The sequence below is a fragment of the Erinaceus europaeus genome, chromosome 1, assembly GCF_950295315.1.
Source record: "Erinaceus europaeus chromosome 1, mEriEur2.1, whole genome shotgun sequence".
NCBI classification, from domain to species: Eukaryota; Metazoa; Chordata; class Mammalia; order Eulipotyphla; family Erinaceidae; genus Erinaceus; species Erinaceus europaeus.
In genome coordinates, this window is record NC_080162.1 from 38,473,847 (window position 1) to 38,500,234 (window position 26,388).

Below are 26,388 nucleotides of genomic sequence, written 5' to 3' on the forward strand. Positions count from 1 at the left end.
TTTGAAAAAGTCAGAAGCTGGGTCTATGGTGGGTGAATTTCCAACACTTGGGGGGTTAAAAAATGTGAACGTTGTGGTCCGGGACGTGGTGCATTGGTGAAGCTTTGGACTCTAAAGCATGAGGTCCCGAGTTTGATCCCCGGCAGCACATGTGCCAGAGTGATGTCTAGTTCTTTCTCTCTCCTCCTATCTTTCTCATAAATAAATAAAATCTTTAAAAAAAAAAAAAAAGGAGAGAGAAGAAAATGTGAACGTTTGCTGAGCGAATGAATGACGTAGAGACTAAGGCTAGTAGCGCCTTTGGCTCTCCTTTGCTAGATGACTGGGACCCTCAGCAATCCTCAAGTCCAACCAACATTTTCAGGGTCTATTAAGAATACTCAGCACTGCTCCCCAGTGTTTCCTCTAACACGAGGAAGTCAATTTGTAACAAGACACTCCTCACCCCCACATTCTTTGACCTTCTGGTTAAATACACTCCTCCCCCAAACTGACTGAACACATCCAGTAGGGCGCAGGTCACTGTCCCTGATGGCTCATGGCTAATACCCAAAGCTTTAAGAATGAGCTTCTCTCCCCATGTGCAAGCACCTTTGAACTGCCCTGTGCGCTGAAAACTCGTGGATGCCCTCATAAAGCCCACGTCAGTAGGAGAGCTTGTATACCACCAAGCAAGTCTCTTGCTTGCCCTTTTAAGAGAGGAAGGGGCCGGGCTGTGCCTGATGCAGGGAGAGAACCCAGCCTCTTCCTGGGCTGGCTCTCAGAGCTAGCGAACCTCGTCGCTCTGGGTCCAACCTATGTAAGGGAAATAAGTCATCTTGAAACCTTTTCCCTCCGGAATACAAAAGGAGTCCCTACGCATTACTATAACTCTAGGCATTACAGGGGTGTGTGGATATTTAAAGAACCAAAAATATAAAAGATGAGGAGCAGGTCCTCCCAGGGACCTGCGCTGGGCTCAAAAGGCACCTCATCATTGCTTGATTTTAATTAAGCAAGCGACCTGCCAGCCACTGGCTCCGTAGGTAAAACAGGGTCTCTTCAAGTATGAGACAAGTTGAGTTAATATATTCTAAGTTTCTGGCGCACGGTAGGAGCTCCAGAAGTGCTTGCTAAATAAATAGACCTTTAGGGAGGGAACGCACCAAATTGTTGAAAGCTCGGAGATGTGAGGGGTGGGGGTGAGGGCTGGCTTACGTAATAGTTTAACATCTTAAACTAAGAGAAGGTCCTTGCAGCACTTGTGTAATTAAAACTTAATGAAATAAAAGTGCACCCCGCACTTCCTCCCCCTTTTTTGGAACTCCTTGGCTGTATGCCCCCCACCCCTTCCAACTCCGAGCCGGTGGCCCCTCCGGCGGCCGCAGACAATGGATGTGGATTCGCCCTGGGCCCCGCCGCCTGGGACATTACACAAGTCCCGGACACGTATTTACATGACAAGGGCTCCCGGCCTTTCTCGCCGTTGTCCCGGGCGGTTAGCGTGAGTTCCAGACTTCCCAGGTTGACCTCCTAGGGCTCAGGTTAAAGTGCGCGACGCGAGGAGGAGGAGGGTGGCGGGGGTGGAGAAGGCACGACTACTTCCCGCCGTAGGTTAAGGGGCTTCCTGGGGCTGCAAAACTGGAAGCGGGGTGGGCGGTTAGTTTTCTGTGGAGTCAGCTGGTGGATGGTCTGAGCGACACCACCTTCTCTAATTTCCTCTGCCCAGCTTCGGGAACCTAGTGTTTATTTGGGGAGACAGGCTTCCCACTCATGTCTGGGTCAAGGATCTCGGCGACGAGATGCAGTGAAAAGTACCCACCACGCGCAAAGTGTGCATGGGGGTGGTGTGCGACTGAGATCGAATCTAGTTGCCCCGGACCGACGGTGCCAGGCAGAGGTACCAAAGTGTCTCCATTGGAAAGCAGATACCGGGCTGCTCTGGAGCACACGGGTCGGGGGTCTAAGCGGACCACCCTGTTCTGGCCCTTTAAGAGCCCGCCCCCTTCCCGTCCTCCCCGCCCCGCGGCTCAGGGAGGGGGTGCGGGGGAACCTCGGCGGGGATTGGCGCAGCGCGCGCCCCCTCCCCGGCCCCCGCGCGGTGGGAACCGGCAGCTCCGTCTAGCGCTGACGTCAGACCGTCTGCCTGCCTCCGACCGCGGTCTCCGAGCGAAACCCGATCTCCTTGGACTTGAATGAGGAGGCGGCGGCGGCGGTGGCGGCGGAGGCGCTCGGCTGGGGGAAGCCAGCAGCAGAGGCTCAGCTCCCGCGGCCCCGCGCGCCCCGGCTGCCAGCCCATTTCTCGGACGCCACTCGAGGGCACTGCCGACGCCCCCGGGGCTGCCGAGGGGCTGCCGGGGGGCGCAGTGGAGCGCGACCCCAATCGCTGAACCCCACAGCGCCCCAGGAACTTGGCGGAGCCCGGCGAGCCAGGGAGCGCCGCCTCACCCGCCGCGCGCCTCCTGCATGCGGGGCCCGAGCGCCGGGCGCCGGCCGGAGCCCCCCCCGGCCGCCCCCTTGTCCCCTGCGCCCCGCGCAGCGCCGCCGCGCCGTCCATGCACCGATTGATGGGGGTCAACAGCACAGCCACAGCCGCCGCCGGGCAGCCCAATGTCTCCTGCACGTGCAACTGCAAACGCTCTTTGTTCCAGAGCATGGAGATCAGTGAGTGACCCCGCGCCCCCCTCCCCAGAGGCCCCCTCGGGCTCAGATCCTTAGTTGAGGCGCAGCTGCGGACGAGGGTCCGAGCGGTGCGCGCCCCCTCGGGCCGTGCGCCCTGCGCCCCGGCTGCGCCCGCCGCGCCCCGGGCGCGCCCTCCCGGCTCGCGGCTGCTGGCGGCCGTCCCGGCTTTGTCCCGCGGCGCTGAGAGCCTCGCACCGGCCCCGCTGCTCGAGCCCCGCCCGCCAGGGACTCGGACCCGGGGCGGTGCGACTCGGAGGGTGGCGGGGCTCCGGGGTGCCCGGAGCAGGAGGGCTGGGGCGGGCGGATCCATGAAGTTTCCATTTTATTTCCCTAAAGGGTAACAGTGATGGAGCAATTAGACCGGCTCTTTATCAACTTTGGCGGCGGGGGTGGGTGGAGGGGGGAGGACAGGCTTGTGAGACTGTCTGCCTTGCGAGGTGTCTGGGGCCCCGGGTGGGTGTTTGGAGTGTGCGTGGCGTTGTGTCTTGGTTGTGCGAGTGGCTGCTTTTGCGTCTGTAGAGTGTGCGTGTGTGCGTGTCTCTGTCTGGGGCTCCGCGGGGCTCTGCGTGTGAATCTGGCTCAGTTGCGATCTGTCCCGGGAGTGTTTCCGAGTCTGTCAGCTTCTCGGTCTCTCTGAGCTCTGGGGACTGTTCTTGAGCTTGTGCACCTCCCTGGAGGGGCTGGGGCCCGTTCCTGTTCGGTTGTCTCAATCCGGGGCTCGACGCTGGTGGGTCTGTCCAAAAGCCGAGGGGGAGTGTGTGTCATTGTGTGTGTCTGTCCCCGACACACCTATAAATAGCCGCTGTCTCGACCGCTTGGCTCGGTCTGACCCGGACCGTGGTTACAAATGAGTCAAACTTTGGGGCTGTCTGCGTTGGCACTGCCCTGTCCCGAAAGGGGGAGATGGGTCGAGGCGAAGCAGGGGAGTGGGGGATGTGAAGCTTAATGCTGCCTACCATGGGAAATTGAGACGAATGAGCCTCCTTGCTCAGTCGCCCACCCAGGTGGACATTGTGTCTGGGTGGGGGAATGGAACCTCCACTTCCTTCTAACCAACACCTACTCCTCCAGCTGGGGACCTCTTACCTCTGAGTTTCTCACTCCTCCTCTTTAGTCATTCCAGAGGGAGGGTCTTGTGGCCCTTCTTCTCTGGGTTCAGCCTTCCAGCTGGGATGGGGATCTGGGAGGCAGCCGCCACCACCACCACCCGGAGGCCAGTGGCTGGGTGACTCATACACCAGCTTCTGCAGGCGGCTGCCACAGTTTATGGCCCCAGAGCCTGTACAGTGAGGTGCAAGAGGTAAAAATAACTCAGTGACTGCCCCTCTGGGGGCAGACAGGCTAGTAGGCTGTAGTGGAGGGTCCTTCCCTTCACCTGTCCAATTCCCACTAGCCCTGGAATTGGACGCTGGCATTCCCCCACCCCACTCTCCTTTGCCAGGGCAGTAAGGTGCCAAAAGAATCTGCCCAGATCCAGCCTTTGCGGAGCTGAGTTGCATTAAACCAGATTGCCTCCCAAAGGCCCTTTGTGAACTCGGGAGGCTAATGAAATGCACGAAGATATTATTAAAATATTTTGCACATGTTTGGAGAGTGTCTCACCCACTACTAAATTGATTGATGCTTAAGTATCCTCCCTGCCATGTTTTCTCCCCCTCCTGTGGGGCTGCCTTATGGGACTCCAAAGGTGGGGGGGGGGGTCCACTTTATCTCAAAGTTAATTGTGACAGCTGGACAGAGCTGGCATTCTGCTCTTGTCCTTTGTGCTCAGGAATTTAAAAACTAGATCTCATTCTTAGTTCTGTTGCCCAGGCTCATCAGCCCTGGTGATACTTTGCCTGGCACCATATTTGTGCTTTCAACTCCATGGATGGCATTTGAGTTGGGACCTTTGAGCTGAGTCCCTGGAACCATGGCCTGCCCCAGCTGGCCCAGTTAGTCACCTTGCTCAGGGTTCTTTCTTCTTTTTCTTTCTTTTTTTTCTTCCTATAAATCTTCTACTTACAGGAACAAAGCCTGGGGCAGGAGGAAGCTGGTCTTTTAAAATACAGGTATAGTGTTTGTAGCAAGTGCTAATCAGATTTCCAGGAAAAGGTGGAATGAAGAACCCTTCAGACCTGCATTTCTTTGTATCTTTACTCCAAAATCCAGAACTGAAAGAAGGAACGAAAAAATTAATAGCGCCCCCCCCCACATTTCATATGCATTTGTTTGAGCTGTATTCATCTGGCTTTAAAATAAATTGACCCTGTTATTCTCTTAAGATCCCCTCTTAAGGAGTTAACAGGGTAATTGAAATTTTTCGAGATGGAGTCTATCCTCAAAACCTGGCTAATGACTTTCATGTCAGTGTGACTCTCATCTCCCCAAATAATGCTGTGTCTTCTGGTCTTTTGTGTGTTCTGTAGTTGTCCCCAATTTCAGACCTTGGCCATTTGGTGGCTTCCTACCTCCAAAGCCAAGGAAAGCTGTTGGTGGAAAACTTGGTCCTGGTTCTGAAACAATGAGAGTTGTTTCTCTCAGAGCTGCACTGCCTCTTGCATTTAAAATGTGGTTCCCAGAATAGGATTTAACTTGAACTTGGGGGGCTATAGAAAATCAACATCCCTTGCACCCTCGAGGATGGGAGCTGGGCAGGTTCTGAGGGAACAAGTTATCAGGGTTGGACTTAATTTTTTTTTTTTTTTAGTATTTACTTATTTGATAGAGGCAGAAACTGAAATAGAAGATGGAAAGAGAGATATGCGCGGCACTGCCTTATCACTTGTGAAGATTCCCTCCCTGTACGTGGGAACCAGGAATTTGAAGTAGGGACCCTGTACACGGTAACATGTGCGCTCTACTGGGTGCAACACCGCCTAGCCCCTGGAGTGGGTTTGATTTTAATGGGATTCTCCTTGGATCCCCTTCTTTTGTGAGAGTCAAGAAGTCTATAGGAGGAATTGACAGTTCCCAGAACACATCCCAAGGAAACATAGTTGTTCTTGAAAGCAGACAGGGGTTTTGGCATTAAATATAGTCTACTCAAGTGACATCCCACCGGAGATGACAGCTGGGGAGCTCACCTCAGCTACTTTTGAGGAAAGGATCCCTCCTGGCACGTCTTTCTCTTGGCATTTGTATTGACCTCTTTTCTGCCCTGCTGTGTCTCTGAGAATTTACCCCTGGCTTTCTCCTCCAGCAACTGCTTGAAGATTTAGGGGTAAGATAGATTCTAATCTTGCTTTTTGGATGGACAGAGGCTTGACTCAGCCACTGACTATTAGTGCAGGTTTTTCTGAGAACCCTGAGGGGTGGGCATCCCTCCAGTGCAACACACCCCACCTCTGGAAAGGACCTAGAGTAGCACTTCTGTTTTTGACATCACCAGCCATTCTGTCTCTGATTCTTCTTTTCCACCCAGTTCCATACCAGTATTTCCCAACACTGAGACTCTTAGCTTTTATAAACTCACGGGACACCCAGTTTTCTAATGAGTTTTCTGGCACTTTTGTTTTAAAAAATGAAACAGGTGGGGAGGTAAGATAACACACTTGGGTAATGTGCTTGCTTGGTCAGGGACAGGCCTGAGTTTGAGCCAGGCCCCCACTATACTAAAGGAAGCTTTGGTTCTATGGTGTCTTTTTTTCCTTTTTTTTTTTTTTTTCTGTCTCTCTGGAAAAGACAAGAATTGGCCTGGAGTGGTGAAACCTCAATGAATGACAATAAAATAAAACTGGAACCTAGGGTGTAAGTAAGGTCACCTGATCCATCCAGGCCATCTGAACAGCCTTGGGTCCTGGGGCTTCACACACTCTTCTGCTTCCCATCTCTTTTCTTTCTTTTTTTCATTTAAAAAAAAAAATTGTTCCTTTTTGTTGCCCTTGTTGTTTTATTGTTGTAGTTATTATTGTTACTGATGTCGTTGTTGTTGGATGGGACAGAGAGAAATAGAGGAGGGGAAGGCAGAGGGGGAGAGAAAGACGGACTCTCGCTTCACCATTTGTGAAGTGACTCCCCTGCAGTGGGGATCCGGAGCCTCGAACTGGGATTCTTCCGCCAGGATCCTTCCGCCGATCCTTGTGCTTTGCGCCACCAACGCTTAACCTGCTGTGCTACCACCCGACTCCCTTCCCTTCTCTTTTCAGGAGAGAACACGTTCATTTGTGGCCACTGGTGGCCTCAGAGTCACTAGCTCAGATACACCCAGACACTGTCCCCATCAATTCTCCCATCTCCTGGGGGGAGGAACCAGGGTTTTAAAGGACTTGTCAACTTCAAATGAAAGAGATTTCCTGAGGAGGACATTGGGAGGAGGGCCTAACCCAAAGGGTCTACTAGACTTTTTCTCTACTGTATTATCATCCAGAGACAAAGTTGCAGGCAGGCAGCATCTGGGATGCCACCCAAAGAGAAGTAACTAACAAATTGAATTTTGAAGGCTGTATTTCTGCCAGCTTCGGGCTCTTGTTCAGCATGCATTTGGAGAGAAGAGGATCAAAGCCGATGGCCCATTCTTTGCTTTTTGGAAGGTGTGGCATGCTGTGTACACGTGTGTGTGTGGTTAGGCCACATGTAGGGGTTGTGTGGGCTAGCAAGCTTGTTCCTCATTGTGCCTATGGAGCCCTGGGATGTGCCCTGCTGTGTCAGGGCTCCTCAAAACTGGCAATGTGGGGTACAGACTGACAGACCCAGGCTTGTCTGGGGTGGGCTTCAGGGACTCAAAGGTGTGGCCAAAGGCTAGAGCCTCATGCCAGCACTTGCTGGTCATGTGTCTTGCACTGTCACTTCACCAGTGTGTAAAATGGGGTGACCGTAACTCCTGCTTGATTTACTGATGCAGGTGTTGGTGAGGTGATTCAGGGACCAAGGGACACTTCTGTGCTTTCGGGCATGGTGCCAGTGGACGGGGGCAGCTTGAACTTGACTACTGTGTATGGGTCCCTTCCGTTAGGGTCAATCTCTGGCCTACTGTTCGGCGAGGAAGCCTCTTCCAGGAAACCTTTCCTCATCCCAGAGCAGGGATGAGAGTATTGAAATGAATAAGCTGGGGGGGGGGGGGGGCAGTGAGATCTATGGCCTTGAAAGTGGAGGTAAATTGAAGATGTGTGGAACTTTGCTGTCCTTGCCAGGCCTTCTATAGACCTGGCCAGCACCCCCAGCATACCCTGCAGCCCCTGGCCCAAGAAACTCTAGACTCTTATGGCATACTTCCCTTTCCGTAACATTGGAGTCCCCTCTTCCCTCCCTCCCCCAAATCCTCTGTCACTTTTAAAGGCTGGAGCCCCAATAAGGGGGTGAAGCACAGAACTTGGGCCATCCAGTCAGGTCCACCTTGAGGTATGGAGTCCCAGGTCACAGGACAGCCTGCAGCACAGTTCAAATGGTTTGAGACTCCTGTTTTTAAAATTGATTTTAAAAGATTTGCTTATTGAGAGAGAGAGAGAGAGAGAGAGAGAACACTGCTCAACCCTGACTTGTACTAAGGGTTGAACCTAGGGCCTCATGCACACAAATCCTGTGATCTAGCCACAGAGACCTCCTGGCCATAGTTTGATGTTCTAACATTGAGTGCATTCAGGGTGACCGTGTGTGTGTGTGTGTGTGTGTGTGTGTGTGTGTGTGTGTACACACCATTAAAATCAGACTTCAGTTTCTTTCCTCTGTTGTGTTGGGCCTGGGTTGAGGTAAGGGCCCTTCTCCTGCCTTACTCCCCCAAGCACCTGTGCCTTTGCTTCTGCTCTCATTCTCCCCAAGGGGGGCTGTACCCTCTTGTGAAGCCATGGCAACGCACTGGCAGTTGACATCACACCCCCTAAGGTGACAGACACTCACACCTTGGGGTCTTCTGAGTGTCAGGCATGAAGAGATGCATCTCCACCAAGTGAGGAAAGTCTGGGAATGTCTTACCAATAGGAGCAAGGGCTCTGGCACCCTAGAGTGAGCCAGGAAGGGTGGGTACCCCAGGTTTACCAAGAGCCATCAGACAGCTTCTCTCCTGTTTCCAGGGTGACTGGTGGTTTCACTTCCACTCCCTTTCTTTGCTGGATGCAGAGAACTTGTTATGCGCCAGGTACTGGTGACACATTTTTCTCAGTCATTGAAACAACTCCATAAGAGCACTGCTCCTACCAGTTTGCAGCTGCAAAGGGGGGGGGGGTATCAGAGTGAGTAGGACATTTATTCGAGATCACACAGCCAGGAATTGAGGCTGTTGAGCTCTCCTAGTCCTCCCCCCCCTTTTTTTTTTTCTTTTTGACTCCTGACATGGTTATAGTGCTTTGGGTTTGGTCCTCAAACTACAGTTCTATGCTGGACCACTTGCCAGGGATGTCCCATGCCCTTGTCTAATGATTCCAGGGCCTGTGTCTCTATCCCCCATTGCTGTCTGTCTCTCCAGCACCATCCCCCTTAGATGTTTTAACAGGGCTTGGTAAGTGGCCAGGACCACACTTGCAAGGACTGTATGGAATAGTAACCTTCTCCCTGATTTCCTGGCCACCTGGGATCTGTGTGCCACCAACCTTCTGGCCAGTGTGAAGCTATTAATATGGAGGCTGTATGGGAGGCACCTCATGTCTCAGGGGTGCTCATTCAGTCATTTAATACATGATAGCCCATTGCTTCACTGTTGCTGGGGAACCACAAAGACAAAACCTTGCCCTTGGTGAGCTGTTATCTACTGAGGATAGAGGGAAAAGCAGGGGTGTATTTTTAAGAAGGGGCTACAGAGAGGGTACTGAAAGGGGGTACCTTCAGAGACTTTTTTGGGGAGCTCCCTGTTCCCCAGATTCTGAGCCTCCTGTCTGGGTTCTAAGAACATCCTTGCATTACCTGTCAGTCAGTTTTGAATGTTGTGTTAACTAGTTGTATCATCCCTGTTCATTGTCACCAAGGGATTGGGGGCTATGTCCCCCTTGCTCACTATATCCCCCATCCTGGTCTGTACCCCTTATGTGCCTTAGGAGGGAAGGAAGTGGAGTAGGCAGCAGGCTCCCAGATTCTAGACTAGGACATGCCCTCAGATGGAGGCTCTGAGGTAGGTCTGAGTAAGCTCCCTTCTGAATGTGTGGGCCTGTTTAACACATGGAAGAAAGACCCTGTGGAGGTTTGGGGACTGTGCCTGAGCATGGAAGACACCTCTGTTAGTTTGTTTTTAGTTGCCAATGGGGTTATTGCTGGGGTTTGGTGCCTGCAGGATGAATCCACTGCTCCCAGTGGCCTTTTTTTTTTTCTTTTCTATTTTATATGATAAGACAGAAGTAAATTGAGAGGGGAGAGGGAAATAGAGAAAGAGAGGAATACCTGCAATACTGCTTCACCACTCATGAAGCATCTCCCCTGCAGATGGGGAGCAGGGGCTCAAAACCAAGTCCTTGTGCCTGATAACTTGCACTCAACCAGTTGTGCCACCTTCTGGGCTCCCAAGTGTTATTTTTGGTTTTTTTATTATTATTTATTTATAAAAAGGAAACACTGACAAAACCATAGGATAAAAGGGGTATAACTCCTCACAGTTCCCACCACCAGAACTCCGTATCTCATCCTCTGCCTTGATAGCTTTCCTATTCTTTATCCCTCTGGGAGTATGGACCCAAAGTCATTGTGGGTCTGGCTTCTGTAATTGCTTCCCCGATGAACATGGGCATTGACAGGTCAATCCATACTCCCAGTCTGCCTCGCTCTTTCCCTAGTAGGGTGGGGTTCTGGGGAATCGGAGCTCCAGGACATTGGTGGGCTTGTCTGTCCAGGGAAGTCTGGTTGGTATCATGCTAGCATCTGGAACCTGGTGTCTGAAAAGACAGTTAACATATAAAGCCAAAGAAGTTGTTGACTAATCATGAACCTAAAGGCAGGAATAGTGCATATGAAGAGTTGGGGGGGTCCTCCATTTTGTAGCTAGCTAGTAGGCATATTTTAGTTATATTCCAAAGGGCCTTTGGTTATACTAGTTTTATGCTCATTTTAATTCTATGCTCCAGGACCAGCTCTGCTATTTGGCTGAGGATCTGTGCCTCCTTTTCTCCATCATCGATTCTGGAAATATCAGAGCCACACTCAGGGTAGGAAGCTGTTTGGAAAGCACCATTTATAAAGCCACCTCTGTCCTGGGAGGTCCAGGTTTCCCCAGCCATTGCTTTGGTTCATCTTGAGAATCTCCTAGGCCTCCCAGAAGGACGATTTCCAGGGAGGTTCTTCTTGGCAAAGCACTTGTCCCAGGGCGATTTAGACAACATGGAGAGGAGCTGCTAATTCAGAGGGGTTGGGTGGCTTCTGTGACTGATCTCTAGGGAGCAGATGGTGACAGACTTTTCCCAGGGTCCCATCAAGTTCTATCCTGTATTCGTTTTTTTTCTGGGCCTGGGTGGTGGGGAGGACAAAGGTGGAACCTGTGCCTTCCCGGATCTCTGTCCCTAGAGGTACTCTTTCTAGGGTACCCACAGCTTTGGGAAATGTGGAGTCCGGTCTTTCCCTTCAGATAGATTTATCTTACAACCACTCATGACTGTATCAGAAAAGAGAGCTTGAATTATCTGACAGCAAGTGTAAAATCCTCAGCAGCTCTGGAGTTTGAATGCAGGAGGAGCTGGCTTTTGGCTTCAGTCACTCAAACAATTCCTGAGTCTTGGTGGACCTGTTTCCCTGAGGTGCACTGAGCCAGGCTCCCTGGACTGGACCCCTGAAAAGTCACTCCGGCTTCTAGAATACCCCCTTGCCTTTGAAGCTTGGGGTAATTGTCCCTGTGACAGGCCAAGTGGTGGCAAGGGAAGGACAGCTGTGCCAGTTCACTAGGATTGATTTGACCTCTGGGTGACATTGACAGTGCAGATGCTCAATAAAGAGTGATGGGTCTGGTGAGTGAGTGGCTCTCATTTCTCAGTTTCCCCTGTGACTAGTGAAGCATGTAGTGATCTGAATTTAGTGGCACAGGATGGGATTTGCCCTCCATAGCTGTCACTTTGTATGTGACATCATTGGGGGCATGTTTGTTGCCTATCCTTGGAGTTAGCAGGGTCTGTTGGCCTTAGAGATGATGTTTCAATACCTGAGTTTGGGGGTGGGGGTGAAAGTGACACTTGGATTCTGGGTCTGCTTAGGTGTCAGTGGCTAAGGATGCAGAAATACACGCTTCAATATGAAGTCACACTTTTCTGTGTCTGTAAAATATACGGAAGTATTTTATGTCCAGAGAGTATAGACTGTTTAAAGGTATGTAAGTTCCACACCCCTAAAATCCGGCCTTCAAAGTCTGAAGTAAGGATCTTACTTCCTGCAATGCCCCCTGTGTTAGCCTGGCTTCCCACTACTTGTTTGGAATACTGCTCGCACCACACCTGTCTTTCTGTGTCCTTGGTAGTCCAGGCTTCTGGTTGTCCTCTAGGGACAGAGATCCGGGAAGCAAGATTTCATTGTTACTCAGCATCTGCTGAGTTACTTCTGCTTCCTCATCTCACCTGTCTCCTTTACATACCCGGGTTCTTCTTTTTCTCTTTAATTTCATTTTTCTGAGAAAGATACAGTGAGAAAGACCAGAGCACTGCTCACCTCTGACTTACAGTGGTCCTTGGGTTGAAGGTGGGACCTCAGAGCCTTGAGCATAACCATTACACTACCTCCCCAGCCTGCAAGCACTGGGTTTTTAATTCCCACAGGGAGGCCATAAAACCAATTGGGAAACCCCTAGTGCAGGGAGCACATAGTAGGTGCTCTGTAAATACAGTCACGTGTGCAGAGTGGGACTCCAGCTTGAGACTAAGCCAGGTGTGAGCCAGGCTGTTTGCGTCAGTATCACTGCCTACGTGAGGTCAAACGTCTCCAAAGGAGATGCTTGGAAGAACTGTTTGATTAGGTTCATCTGCGTGATCAGCTGGGCTTAATCCAAGTCCTGTGGGCTGATTCATTCTAAAGGCCACAGTCAGAATTTGCATGCGACCACATCACAGCAAACACTACTTCTTCATCAGTCCTTGTTTTATAGCAGGTGCCATGGCTTTGATCTGAAATACCTCCAATTGATGTCAGTTGAGATGGCGTGAGTTTAGCTGGGGTTAGATGATATGCTTCCAAATACGGAACACAGAGTGGAACATCTTTTGGTCCTATTGTATCTGTTAAAAGTCATCCCAAACTGACGTCCTGTTAGGATGTAAGAGATTAAAAAAAAACTTAAAAAAAAAACCAAAACATTGAGAGTGAACACCACAACTTGTAATAAAACTGTGTATACGTAACTTACTTCCTTACATTTTGCATGTAGCCACAAGATCTAAGGACTGAATCAAGGTCTTTAGCCATCCAGGAGAGAGAAGAAAGCAAAGACAAGAAGGCCTGGAAGAACTTGGTGCCTGCCTCCACCCCATTCTGCAAATTCCCAAGTCAAGTTTGGCTGATGTGCTGGATATGGGCACAGCTCTAATTGCCTTCCTAAAAACAATTTGGCCGGTAATAATTCTGTAAACCTATGAATCAACTTTGCGCAAACACCCTGAGTAATTCCTTTGTTCTTTTCTTTCTGCTTTGTAATTGGTGTCTGTAAAAGCCAAAGGTTTGGTCTTGCGGAAGGCATGATTCATTTATTGGTGTCTGTGCCGCCCCGTTATCGTTCAGTCATTTCAGAATGCCGTCGCGGTGAGCCAGGAGTGATTCATAGGGGCCGAGCGTAGCAGCCGATGGGGTCACAGCCATTGGTGGAAACTGTTTTTTCTAATCTATTTATGGGATGGGAGCAATGGGTAGGAGTATTGAGATGATGGAGAGGGTGTCAGTTACATTGGTGAATATAACCAATTAAATAACACCAGCCAGCCTTTTAAACACCACTCCATTTGCTGCTGTTGATCGTTCTGATAGATCGTGGCTAAAGGCACTCCTATCTCAGGTTATCTCCCTGTGTTTATGGATCCTGATCTCTTGAGTAGGCTGACTTGTAGGAGTGGCCCCATCAAACCTGGAGCGGTGTCAAGCCAAAAGCTACCTATGTTTAAAAAAGCCTGTCAAGGGGGTCCACCAATATCTAGTCTCCAGGACCAGCCCCTCTCAACCCTCTCACTTTGCTAATGACAATCATCAGATGTATGCAGTTGTCGAGCGCGAGCACTAGGCTGTAGCGTCTGCACAGCACACGGGGCTGCTGATTTTTACCTAATTTTTAAAAATTGTTATCTTTATTTATTTATTGGCTAGAGACAGCCAGAAATTGAGAGGGGAGGGGAAGACAGAGAGGGAGGGAAAGAGACACCTGCAGCCCTGCTACACCACTCGCAAAGCTTCCCTCTGCAGGAGGGGACCAGGGGCTCAAACCTGGGTCCTTGCGAATTTGTAATGTGAGCTCAACCCGGCCCCTGATTTTTACCTAATTTTATGAGTTGCTTTGGTCCTAAATAAAATCTTCAGTGTTCTTCCATCTAGAGGTCAAATTGGGTTGCTTGCTACATGGCCCAGAGGTGTAATTATGAGCCCAGCTTCAAGCTATACTTATATGTAAATCTAGGTCCTGCCTGCAAGTGCATTATTTCAAAGTTGCTTGGGTTTTTATTCAGGAGTAGTTCTTCCTATGATTATTTCTTCCATGCTGTTTCCTTCTTTGCTTTCTTTCCTCTTCCTGCTTACCCCTTCCTTCCTTCCTTCCTTCCTTCCTGCCTTCCTGCCTTCCTTCCTTCCTTCCTTCCTTCCTCATAACTCTTTGTTGTGTCCTGCAGTCTGTTATTTAGTGACATGTGAGACTTGATTTTGGCTGTGAGAATTCCCAGCCTTTGGAACACCTTAGATCAGGGAGCACATGGCCAGTGTCTATCAGCTGCTTTGTTAGTTCCAGGGAGTAGGCGAAGGGTGATTGGGTGGCAGTCTACAGCAGCACCTCCCACCGTGTCCCTGGGCATTGCTAATACCTCTCTGATCCACACTGCTGGGTCCAAATCCCCTCCTACCTAGTGCTTATGTGTCCTCTCTGCCTGGATCCCCAGCCCCCCAGGCCTCATAGTGAGTTCTGGTGTGCACCCCACCATGTTACCTCTTTAAAATCTGGGTCACAGACTCTGAAGTGACAGAAAGCTCCCATTTTGCCCTGATAGTTTTTTTTTTTTCTCACAGTGTCTGATCTCCCCATCAAGGACATCATAGAAGCCCTTTATTATACTCTAGTGAGAGTTGTCCTGGCACAGTGTCCTCAGTATAGACTTAGGTGAGTAGGGGTGATGTTCAGGATGAAGCATGAGGGAATCGAGACCTTGAGGCAGTCAGAGTTTGGGATTGAGCACCAAGCACCCACACTACCTGATCTCTTTCTTGGTGCTTTCAGTGGTGACATGGGGACACTGCCCACACTGTTCTATTTATTTGCATGCAAGAAGCCTTACGTGGAGCAGACTTGGGACCTGGGCTACAGGGCTCAGAGCCAGCCGCTTTGCCTAGTGTCCCCTGACACCTGGCGTTCAGGATGGCTGACTTCAGTCCTCTGTGCTCCTTCAGCTTCTCCATCTGGGCCCGAGTCCTGTCATTCCCCACCCCCCTCGCTCCCTTACTTGGGGGTCACTGGGTGGCAGGGCCTGGGGCTCCCGGGCCAGAGAGGGCAGGCATTGGTCCAGTGTCAGATTTCTACAGACGGTGGGAAGGGGTCACTGCAACCTGTGGGTGCCCCTGAGGGGAGGATTATGATAGAGCCTGGAGCTAGGGAGCCTCCTCTAGCCCCTTCTCCTCTCATCCCTGCTTCATTCTGGCTAGACGTGGAAGCCACTGCTCTCTCTATCCTCACACTCAGGTGTAGCTCAGGCCAGCCACTGGGGATGGGCAGGGCTGCTGGACTTCTTAAAACTCCCGGGTAATTCCAGGGTGTGGCCGGAGCTAATCCGCCCTGTCTGGCCCACCCTGTGCTTGCACTTGGAGAAAATTGAGGTCTTGAGGAGGGAAAGCAGGAAACTCAATTCCAGTTTTAGCCCGCAGTCCATCTGGCACTAATTGGAGGGGCACTCCTGTGATGTCATCATAAGAACGTCCTGTACTGACAGCTGTGTGTGTGCAGGGTGGGGCACACACACACACACACACACACACACACACACACACACACACACACACACACACACAAACACCTCTCTGCATAACAGTACCAGGGACTTGTGAGAAATAGCGCCCTACTCAGATGAATATGGGATTCACCTACCTATCCAGTTCTCTGCTGGGTACTTCAAAAAGCTGAGCAAACCCTGGAGGTCATTTCCTGTGGCCTGTGGGATATGGGTCTCTGGGGATATTGATGACAAGAGTGGTAGCCTGGGGCCTATATGTGTTTGTCTCTAGTTCAGGTCAAAGGTGGGCATAGCAGATTGAGTAGACACTTGCTCTGGATCAGGACCAGAGCCTGATTCCTCTGGCTGGTCAGCTTCAGCCATGAACCTGAGCACCAGCTGATGCTGCCTCCATCTGTAATTACCCTTCTGGGTACATGTGGCATTCTGCTTCACAAGGTGACATGGCTTCTTTGAAGGAGTATTTTGACAGGGAGTGGAGGAGATGTTTTCACAGAAGCAGGAACAGGATGCCAGCTGCTCAGGATCAAGGGCAGAATGCTCTGGACACAAGGGGCTCTTGTCTCTTGCACCTCCTCCCCCCAGATATGCCCATGCACACTCCTCTTTCCTCGGCCTACTCCTCACTTTCCGTCTCTGTAAAATGGACATTATCCAGCCCCAGAGCTGTTGTGAGAAGACTCTGCAAAGACCCAGCCAGACCAGCTGATCATTTTCTTACCTTAAATAAGAACTAAGTGGTTAAACTTCCTCTTGGGATCAACCTTTCCCCTGCTCTGCTGCGATCATTTCAGTTATCATTTGTAGACATAGAATGCACAGGCAGGTGCATCTCAGCAAGTGTGTTTGTGTGACAAACACCAAAGATATTGGAATCTTCCTAACCCCACAACCCCCCAGCCACTCCTCCCCATGTGCACCTGCCCCTATCTCCCACTCTCATCATGGCAGATTCAAACACCAGGAGGAAATTGTTGCTTGAGTAGAAGCACTAAGTGAATTACTCCAGGTTTGGTTTAGTTGTTGCTTTTTTTTTTTTTTTTGTGGTAGTGACGTTTCCTCCTCCTCTCTCCTCCTTTTTCTTTTTTTTTTTAGGGCCTCACTTCCTCTGGGCCAACTTTTTTCAGAAAGAGACAGAGTTGTGTGTGTTGTGTGTGTTGTGTGTGTGGGGAGGCGAGGCCACAACACTGAAGTGTCCTTCAGTTGGTGGGGGCCAAAGCTCAAACTTGGGCCAAGCACATGGCAAAGCAGTGCGCTATCCAGTTGTCTGGGGTTTTTGGTTATTATTGTTGTCAAGACTTCACCATTCTGGTCCAGCTTTTCTAGACAGAAAGAAAAAAGGAGTAAGAGAGAGACACCAAACTACTGGAAGCTTCACCCAGTGGTACCGTACTCCCATGGGGAACCTGGGCCATGTACATAGGAAAGCAGGCCCCCCCCCCCCCCCAGTCTTGCCAGCCTTGTTTGCCTTTTTTTTTAACTCATGACTTGGAGAATCACTGGGCTGTGTATCAGTAGTACTGATTGTTTCTGCATTCCATTGTGGCGACAAACCACCAAAGTTGCCATGAAAACGGGGCAGACAAATGTGAAATAGCCAGGCTGGGCTCCGAGGAATGACTGTCTTGTTGTGGCACTGCAAAGACCCAGCCCCATGCGTCCAGCTCCAACCAGGGGGACCTAGAATGGTGGCAGAACCCTGAATGAATCAGTAGGGACTGCTTTTGTTGTCACCTGTCATGGCCCCACCAGTTATTAGTGCCTGTCCACCCGCCTGCCCTGCTCACCTCACCTGGTTTGCATTCCTTTGTAGGGAATGAGGATGTGGGTGACCCCAGACAGATATGAATCATGTCTGGGGGAGGTGGTTACTCAGAGGCAGTGAGCATCCAGGTTTTGTTCTCTGGGGCTAGCGGCCAGCGTGGCCCTTTGATTGAAGTTGCTGGGTAGAGGGCAGGGGGGACACAGGCCTGACTGGAGAGAATAGAGCTGGCAGACCACAGAATGGCTACAGAGTTGGGGTGGTGACCCCTAGCCCTCAGCTCTTCATCTGTATTGTGGATGCTAGTGTTCTAACTTCTCTGAAGTGGGAGTGACCACACACATTCATATTGAACATGTGCTGCATTTAGCCCCCCAGAGCTGCTCTTACAGGAACCATTTTTTGCAGGTGGGTAAACTGAGACTGAGATGGAAGTCATTTGCCCAATGCCAGATTAGGTCTAAAACTCATTGAAGTCTAACTGGCCTGCTTTGTGAATTCAGGGAAGTCCACAGACCTAAAGACCTAAAGGTGAATTGTAGCTAGCACATGGACGGCTGTTTCAGAGTTAGGTGCTTGAGTAAATGTATGTGAAATAATGGTTAGGGAAAACAGAGCAAGCACGTCATTGATTTCATGAATATTACAGTTTAAGACTGGGCTAAGTAGTGAGAAGGAGTTGATAGACTATTTACTTAAAGACTATTGAGGGATTTTAATTCCATTTGTGGGTGTTTGGAGTTGGCAGAAATCTGGCAGGCTGGCAAGCAGAGTGTGAGGGAGCTCAGCCTGAGGAGTCTTCCTGGGCCTTTAACAGGCTGCTAGGGACTCAGGCCACCACCTTCAGAATGGAAGGGCTCTGGGGTGCTCTCTGACCTCCTAAGGTCACCCAGCCGATTAAAGGTCAGAGTCAACTGGTTTCTAATGAGATCTGGGTCAGAGGGTCACAGCTGGAGGGCGGGGTGCACACAAGGGAGCTGGGGCTACAGAGGGCGTCTCTGTCTTTCCTGCAGGCAGACACCAAGCAGCATCTGCAGGTGACACCTGCTTTATGCTCCGTGACTGTCTGTGACCATCCCTTATCCCAACCATGTGCCATGTGGTTCTTTGAACACTTCTAATCCAGGTCTCTGTTATTTTTTCGTAACAGAAAAATGCCCTTAATCCTGTGGCCCTTCAGTGACTGAAATGACATGCTGTCACACAGAATGGACCACTGACTTAATCCTTAGCCTCCTGCAGCCCCTTTTCAGCTCTAGGAAGCAAGAGAATCAAAGGCCTGATGTCCTGGTTCTGTGCTTTATAAGGGGCTCCTGTCCCATCTACTGCCCCTCTAGGCCAAACCACCCCGTACTGGGTACTGCTAGGAGGTGTATGGGTGACAGAAGCATTGGGAGAAGTTCTGCCACCTGGGACTTGGCAGAGCTGAGCTTGTTTCTCCTGTTTTTCTCCCTATCATCAGAACCTCACTTTTCCAGAGGAGGAGAGAGTGCTATGGGGTTCATGGTCTTGAACCTGGGACACATGCATGGCAAAGCAGGTGCCTTTTCTAACTGAAATATCTTACTGGCCCTCTACTATTGTGTTTCGTTTTTAATTGCAGAGCTGGTGATTGAATTCAGGGCCTCAAGCATGTGCTCTAATGATAAATCACCTTCCCCAGCCCCCTTTTTAAATATAATATTTTTTTTTTTTTTTTTTTTAATATTTTATTTTATTTATTTATTCCCTTTTGTTGCCCTTGTTGTTTTATTGTTGTAGTTATTATTGTTGTTGTTGTTGTTGTTGGATAGGACAGAGAGAAATGGAGAGAGGAGGGGAAGACAGAGAGGGGGAGAGAAAGATAGACACCTGCAGACCTGCTTCACCGCCTGTGAAGCGACTCCCCTGCAGGTGGGGAGCCGGGGTTCGAACCGGGATCCTTCTGCCGGTCCTTGTGCTTTGCGCCACCTGCGCTTAACCCGCTGCACTACAGCCCGACTCCCTAAATATAATATTTTAATGAATGAGAGGAGGAGAAGGAGAGGAAAGAGAGGGAGGGTACATTGCTCTACCATCCCTGAGCTCCCTTTACCTTCGTCTTCGTTGCTCTCTTGTAGTACCAGAGAAGGAACTCAAGGCATCGAACATGGAAGGCTTTTTCTCATTCTCCTATTCAGCTACCTCCCTGACTCCTATTCCTACCACTTGTGTGCAGAAGGTGATGGAGGGAGCTGTTTGGGGTGGGGGGGCTCCCACAAAGAGACTGAAATCAGGCCTCTTTGGAAGTGTCAGAAGTCCCTCCAGGACTTCAACCTAGGAGCTCCCAACTCAGAACCTGGGTCAGGTCCTGCAGAGTCTTAAGTGGGGATGGAGTGGGGGGAAGCAAGGAGGAGACTCACTCTGCTTTCTCCCCCGCCCTTTCCGCTCATCCCCTGCTCTGCCTCCTACCTGACTACCTGTCTAGGAATTTTTATTGCAGCCCACGGAGACATTGCAGCCAAGTTGGAATGTGAAGGAACCAGGCCACGTGGGCAGGCAGGCCAGGCAGACAGGCATCAGACTGCCAGGCCCTGGTGCTGGAGCTTCCAGAAGGACAGAGGCCAGGTCTGGCCTGCTTGCCTGCTGAATGTGACCTGGACCCATATTCTCACTTACCACCCTGATTCTACCTGGGTGGTGCTGATTCGATTTGGGCTTGACCACTTCCCTGGAGACTTTGACCCTCTGCAGCTCAGACAGCTGGTTCTGATGCAGTGTGGCAGTTGGAAATGTCATCCTTGTTGGGTGGCTCCTGTATGTTGGAGGTACCAAGAAGATTCCATCATGAGCCTCATGGTGACACTGTGGTGCAGTGCTCCCCACTCAGGCAGGTCTCATGGCTGGTGACGGTCTGAACTTGAACCCTTGTAGTCTAGCCCCTGTTCCTGTCCGTTTCCCCTGGGTGATCTGTGAGATAGTAAGAAGGACAGTTTAGATCCATTTTACTCAGTTTTTTCTGAGTAATTGGCATACTGGGAGGCCATGGTCTGGACTCCCAGGGCCCTCTTTCTTCTCTACCAGAAAAGCATTCAGGGAAAGGAAGGTGGGTTGAGAACCCCCAGCTCCACAGACACCCTCCAGAGGCCACTGTGTCCTTCTGCACCTGGCAGCCAAAGCCAGGGGGAATCCTTGGGTTCAACCCTAGCTGTGCCTGCCTGCCCCCACTGACTGGAGTAGGTTAGGAGTCCAGGCTCCCCCGAAGACACCATGATCTGAGCAGAGGATGGGGCTTCTGGGGGGAGGTCCAGACACCAGTGACCATTCATTAGCTTGGGGGCCCCAGAGCTTACCCTGTCCTCCCCAACACCTTTCCATTACACTTCCCTAACACACCTAAGACTCTGTCTCTTTGTTCCCCAGGTGAGGAGGTGTCAGACCACATCCCATGCTAGGCCACACAGTGGGGGTGAGACCCAGGGGACAGTGTTCTCCACCACAGCCACTGCACAGCCTTAGGTTAGCCTTCCTAACTTTCCTCACTCTGACCTGTTATTTTTCCACTGCAGAGTGATCACTTTGGGGGCACTAGCAGCCAGTTGTCAGCAAAGGGAGGGCTCCCAGACCTATCCCTGGGGCCTATCAGTCTGTGTCCTCCTGGCTACTTCCTATGTCTTGTGCTGTGCTGGGCTTGGGGTGGGACCATGACCTGCCTAGAGCCTGCCTAGGGGTTCCCTAGGAGCTGGGCATTGAGTCACATGTCACTGTGAACTTACTTAGGGAGCATTACTGAGTTTACACTTTCTGGGCCCGGGAGGTGGCACACTGGCAGATCTATGGGCTATCAGTCGGGAGGACCACTTCCTGACCTAGCTGTATCCCTAGCATCACTTGCTCCTTTCTGAATTTATTTGAGCTTTCCAGTAAGCACCTGTTATTGCTGGACCTAATGTTCTGGAAGTTCCTAGCCAGGAAAAGACAGGCAGACTTGAGTGTGAGAGACGGGAGGGATGAGGAAAATGGCTGTCCAGAAGTCCTTTATAAGTTGACAGGGGGCCAAGGGGTGCAGGTGAGCAGGGCCACTTGGGACCCTCCTCATGACTCTGCTTCCCCAACTACCTTATACCTGGGAGTTCCATTCCCAGAGGCATGGATATTACCAGCAGGTGTGGGCTCTGAGCTTGGGCCTGGAATGAGTGATGCCTCCAGATTTTTCCCTCTGGGTTCTGCCCTGGAAACTCAGTGTGATTAGAAACCTGCATTTTTTAAAAAAAATATTTATTTATTCCTTTTTGTTGCCCTTGTTGTTTTATTAGTGTAGTTATTATTGATGTCGCTGTTAGATAGGACAGAGAGAAATGGAGAGAGGAGGAGAAGACAGAGTGGGGGAGAGAAAGATAGATACCTGCAGACCTGCTTCACTGCTTGTGAAGTGATTCCCCTGCAGGTGGGGAGCTGGGGGCTCGAACCGGGATCCTTACTCTGGTCCTTGTGCTTGGCACCAGCTGTGCTTAACCTGCTGCGCTACCACCCGACTCCCAGAAACCTGCTTTTTTTTTTTTTACCAGTCTTCTCATAACATACCCAACAGGGTCCTACTCCAGGGGCTCTGGAAACTCCAGTTCTGCCAGCTTTGCCCTCAAAAGTTCCATGAAGCTTTTGTCCCTTTTGGGTCTTTCCTTGGGATCGATCCCACACTCGAGATAAGTAATATCTACCTCTTTTGTTTCTCAGTGAAAATAGTACTCAGTGGGCTTCCACTGTAAAAAAAAATAATAATAATTTATATATGTTCCATATTTGGGAAAGATCCAAAGAATTTGACAGATGACACAGACAGAAGTCAGAGTAACCCCATCGCATGGCCATGCGTTTATTCTTTGGGTGGCATTTAGAGTATCTCTATCATTTGTATGGGAGATTGGTAAAAGGCTGATGACAGTGACTGGGAAAGTAGATGCAGTGCCCCCAAGCCTCTTCAGACACAGGACACCAAGGAAACCTACTGACATGGGCAGTGCTCAGCTATTCAGCTGTCTGGTCAGCTGCCCTCCTATCTGTCATGGGTTCATGCCAGCAGTGCCTGTCTCCACATCAAGGTATGAGGAGCAAGCAGGTGTTGGGCAAAGCCTGACCAGCACTGGGGTGGGTCCAACTCAGCTGGTCTGGATGACATGACTATGTCTGAGGGGAGTGGCTGCTAGATTTAATAGAAACAGTCTTTGAGATATTGAGTAATTGCGCTCTCTAGTCAGACTGGCATTCACAATTGAAGGCTTGTGCTAGTACAGTCTTATTTTAGCCTCTTGTTGCAGACTGAGGTCCCTGAGATTCAGAGAGAGTGGAAATGAGGGTGGGATCAAGTAGCCTGCAGCCATGATCTGGTGACCAGGAGGGCAACCCCATACCTGTTGGGAGCAACCTGTTGGGGTCTTCTATACCCAGGAAGACACTGGGGTCCCTGCTGGCGTATCCTTCCCCATCAGCTCAGCTGAAAATACACATGAAGCCTCTTAAGCTATCGGCATAAACAACTAACTCACAACCTGGCAGTACTCTGGCTATCCTGAGTGCTTCATGGGCACCAATTCTTTTAACAATAGACTTGGGGATTCCAGATTCCCTGTGATGTGTCCAGCCTTGGCATTGCCCCAGGCTGGATCTCCGGTGCTGGACTGAGGCCACATCTCTGCCCAAGGAGGGCCAGACAGTGCAGAGGACCTGGGAAACAAGGCAGACTGACCCACCTCAGGAACCCCAGGCCTCCTTCCTGGGTGCACAGCCCCCCTTCCCATGTCCAGACCATCTGTATAGACCACATCTTCTTAAAAAATATGTTGGGGGGGATTAGTGGTTGACAGTCAACAGTAATTACAGTTGTCAATACATATACAAAATTTCTCAGTTCTCTGCACTAGGTCCTTTTCCACCTTCATGCACCAGGACCTGGAAACACCCCCCTCCCCAAGCCCAGAGTCCTTTACTTTTGCAATACACCAAAGCCAGTCCTTTTTCTGTTCTCATTTCTCAACTTATGTCTATGAGTAGATCATCCCATATTCATCCTTCTCTTTCTGGCTTAACTCACTTAACATGATTCCTTCAAGTTCCATCCAAGATGAGGTGAAGAAGGTGAATTCATCAGCTTTAATAGCTGAGTAGTATTCCATTGTGGATATATACAAGTTTCTCAGCCACTCATCTGTTGTTGGGCACCTAGGTTTCTTCCAGGTTTTGGCTATTACAAATCATGCTGTTGTGAACATCGATATGCACAGATCTTTTTGAGACCTGGTTTGGAAGTCCTAGCAGGGAAGCACAGCTACTCATATGCCCTCCACTAAAGACCAGTTTGTCTCTATTCAGGGAAGGTGCACAGGTCTCTATTTGGGGAAGGTGCACAGAGCTCACAGCCTGGGGAGGGACACACATGGAGCAGAGAGGGAGGAAGGGAATACCCACCTAGCCAACCAGATCAGCCAGCTGGCCCTCACATCCACACAGATCTTTTTGGATGGCTGTGGTTGGATCTTAGAGCATTTGATGGAGTAGCAACCTTCCAGAATGAGATTGGGGCTGAGGAAGGAAGAAAACTTCCCCGACACCCAAATAGTCAAGGGTAAAGGGACACTGGCTCCAGAGGAGGCAGCTCTGATCTTTCTGCCTGCCTAGTGACCAGTGTGCTGGCACAGTGTGCTGTGAGGATGGAGACAGCTCCCTATACAAACTTTGAAACCTGATCCAGTTGATGCTTACTCTGGCTGGTGAGCCCAGAGCTGCTTAACTGACACTGTCTAAATAGAATCCCACAGTTTATGCCAGCCACTCTGGGCCAGGCTGCAAGCAAGAGCTCATGGCACAGAGGTACAACTGAACTGTTTTGTCAAGGGTAGGACAGAAACACTCCTGAAGTGACAGGAACCCTAAAGCTGTTGTTGGCAAATTTGGCTGTGTGCTGACTGGGAAAGGATCAGAACCTCTGTCTCTCAGTCTTGGGTTCTAGGACTACTTCTAAACTAGCTCTTTCTGAGTCTCAGTGGTTTCATCTGTGAAATGGGCACATGAACAGTCACAGGCATTTGTTCCAGGAGAAGCAGAGGGGTTCTTGTGAGAGGTGCCACCATTCCTCCCTGTCACAGAGCAAGTGCCTTCATCATGGGTGTTAGTTATGATGTTTTTCAGTCTAGAGGCAGGGAGAGAGTGTCCAGATACTCTCTTCCTTGGTGAATTTGGAGCCAGGTAAGAGCAGAGGCTGAAGCCCTTGTTGGGGGGATTTGGCTGCTGGTTAGGAGAAGCTTCAACAAGTGAAGGGTAATGTTTGGAGCAGGGAGTTGGGGATTTGGACCTGGAAGCCTGGTGGGGGAGGGGGAGTACTGGGGGTCACATACAGGATGTGACTCCAGGATAGAGTTAGGGTAGACTGGGGCTTTGCCCCTGATTTGCTGTGTGTGATAAGCCAGCCACTTGCCCTCTCTGAATTACTGGTCTCCACCAGAAGGCCATTTCCAGCTCTGTCTCCCTGGACAAAAGAGATCACTCTTTGAATTGAGGTGTTGAGACCTCTTCTGAATTGAGGTGTTTTCCCTGTGACTGAGTAAAGTGAGTTCTGTCCTCATAGGGGTAAGCCCATGGCTAGAGTGGAGATTGGGGAGCAGTCCCTTATGAGCCATTATTAAAATAGTATGGGAACAAAAAAAAAGTGGAGAGAATGCTTGAGTCTTTTTTTTTAAGTATTTTATTTGAGAGGGGAAGGAAAGATACGAGGGAGAAAGAAAGACACTTGAAGTACTGTTTCACCACTAGTGAAACACCGCCCCCCCCCCACCTCCCTGCAGATGGGAGACCAAGGGCTTGAACCTGGACCCTTGTGCATGGTAACATATGTGCTCAACAGGGTTCACCATTGCCTGGCCCCCAAACACTTGAGTCTTAAGTTCTCTAACGTGCAGTTTGGGGTCGTTGTAGTGACCAGCCAGGGAGGTCTCTGGGGTTTCTGCTGTCAGCCTGGTGACTCCCCAGTGAACTGCTGGAGACAGTCATCCTTTCTTCCCCCTTGATGGTATGAGCCAAGAGGTACCCCACTTCTCGTGTGAGAGCATGGAAGCTGAGAGGCAGCTGCCAGCGGAAGGTGGTGTTGCTATCTGTCTCACAAAGGCATCTAGCCTCACCCCCTCCCTCACTGCCCCTGCCCTGAGATGGAGCTGTAGCTGGATTGGTGGACTGCACATCTAGGATGGGAAGTGGAGAGACTGAGTTTCCCTGAGTTTCTGAAGTAGAGCTCCTCCCATGGGGCAGGCATGTAGAGACAGTGACCCCATCAGTTCGCCAAAATATGTCACTTGGACAGCGTGCTGATTTGCCGTGTGAGAGAGCCAGGTTCTAGCCCAGCCCCCACCACATTGAGGGAAGCATTGTTGCTATGGTCTCTTTCACTGTCTCTCTCTGGTCCTATCTTACAATAATGGAGAGGGGTGAGTATCAAGAGGAAGAGGCTGTCTGGCCAGCACCCTGGCAGAGGAGGCACTGGGTAAGAAGAATGGCCTCTTTTGGGGCTCTAGTGTGTTCTGGGTCTTGCTATCAAAGTGAGTAACCCTGAATTAAAGACACAAAGGATCCTTAAGTCAGGGAACCATCCTGCTTGGCCTCCCCAGGTTGTGACCTGGTAAAGGGGTTAGAACACACCATGGCTCTCTGAGTAGAGCTACATATTTCTCCGACCTGCAGTTTAGGGAGCTGTTTGGGGTCACAATGAGTCTCTCCTAAGGATGCAACCTCTGATGCAATCACTGACACTTTTGTCTCTGGGAATGAGAGGGTTGCCAGTTTTTTTTTTTTTTTTTAATATTTTATTCCCTTTTGTTGCCCTTGTTTTATTGTTATAGTTATTGTTGTTGATGTCCTCATTGTTGGATAGGACAGACAGATATGGAGAGAGGAGGGGAAGACAGAGAGGGGGAGAGAAAGACTGACACCTGCAGACCTGCTTCACCGCTTGTGAAGCGA

General features: G+C 50.4%; 1 protein-coding gene across 1 annotated transcript in view; it reads left to right on the plus strand.

Moving 5' to 3' along the window:
* The first annotated feature begins 2,045 nt into the window (after window positions 1–2,045).
* Window positions 2,046–26,388, plus strand: part of PMEPA1 (prostate transmembrane protein, androgen induced 1) — a 58,229-nt gene continuing 33,886 nt past the window's right edge. The window contains exon 1 of the mRNA XM_060184645.1: window positions 2,046–2,643. Coding sequence (XP_060040628.1) covers window positions 2,535–2,643 — 109 coding nt within the window. The 5' untranslated portion in view covers window positions 2,046–2,534. The remainder of the gene's footprint in view (window positions 2,644–26,388) is intronic.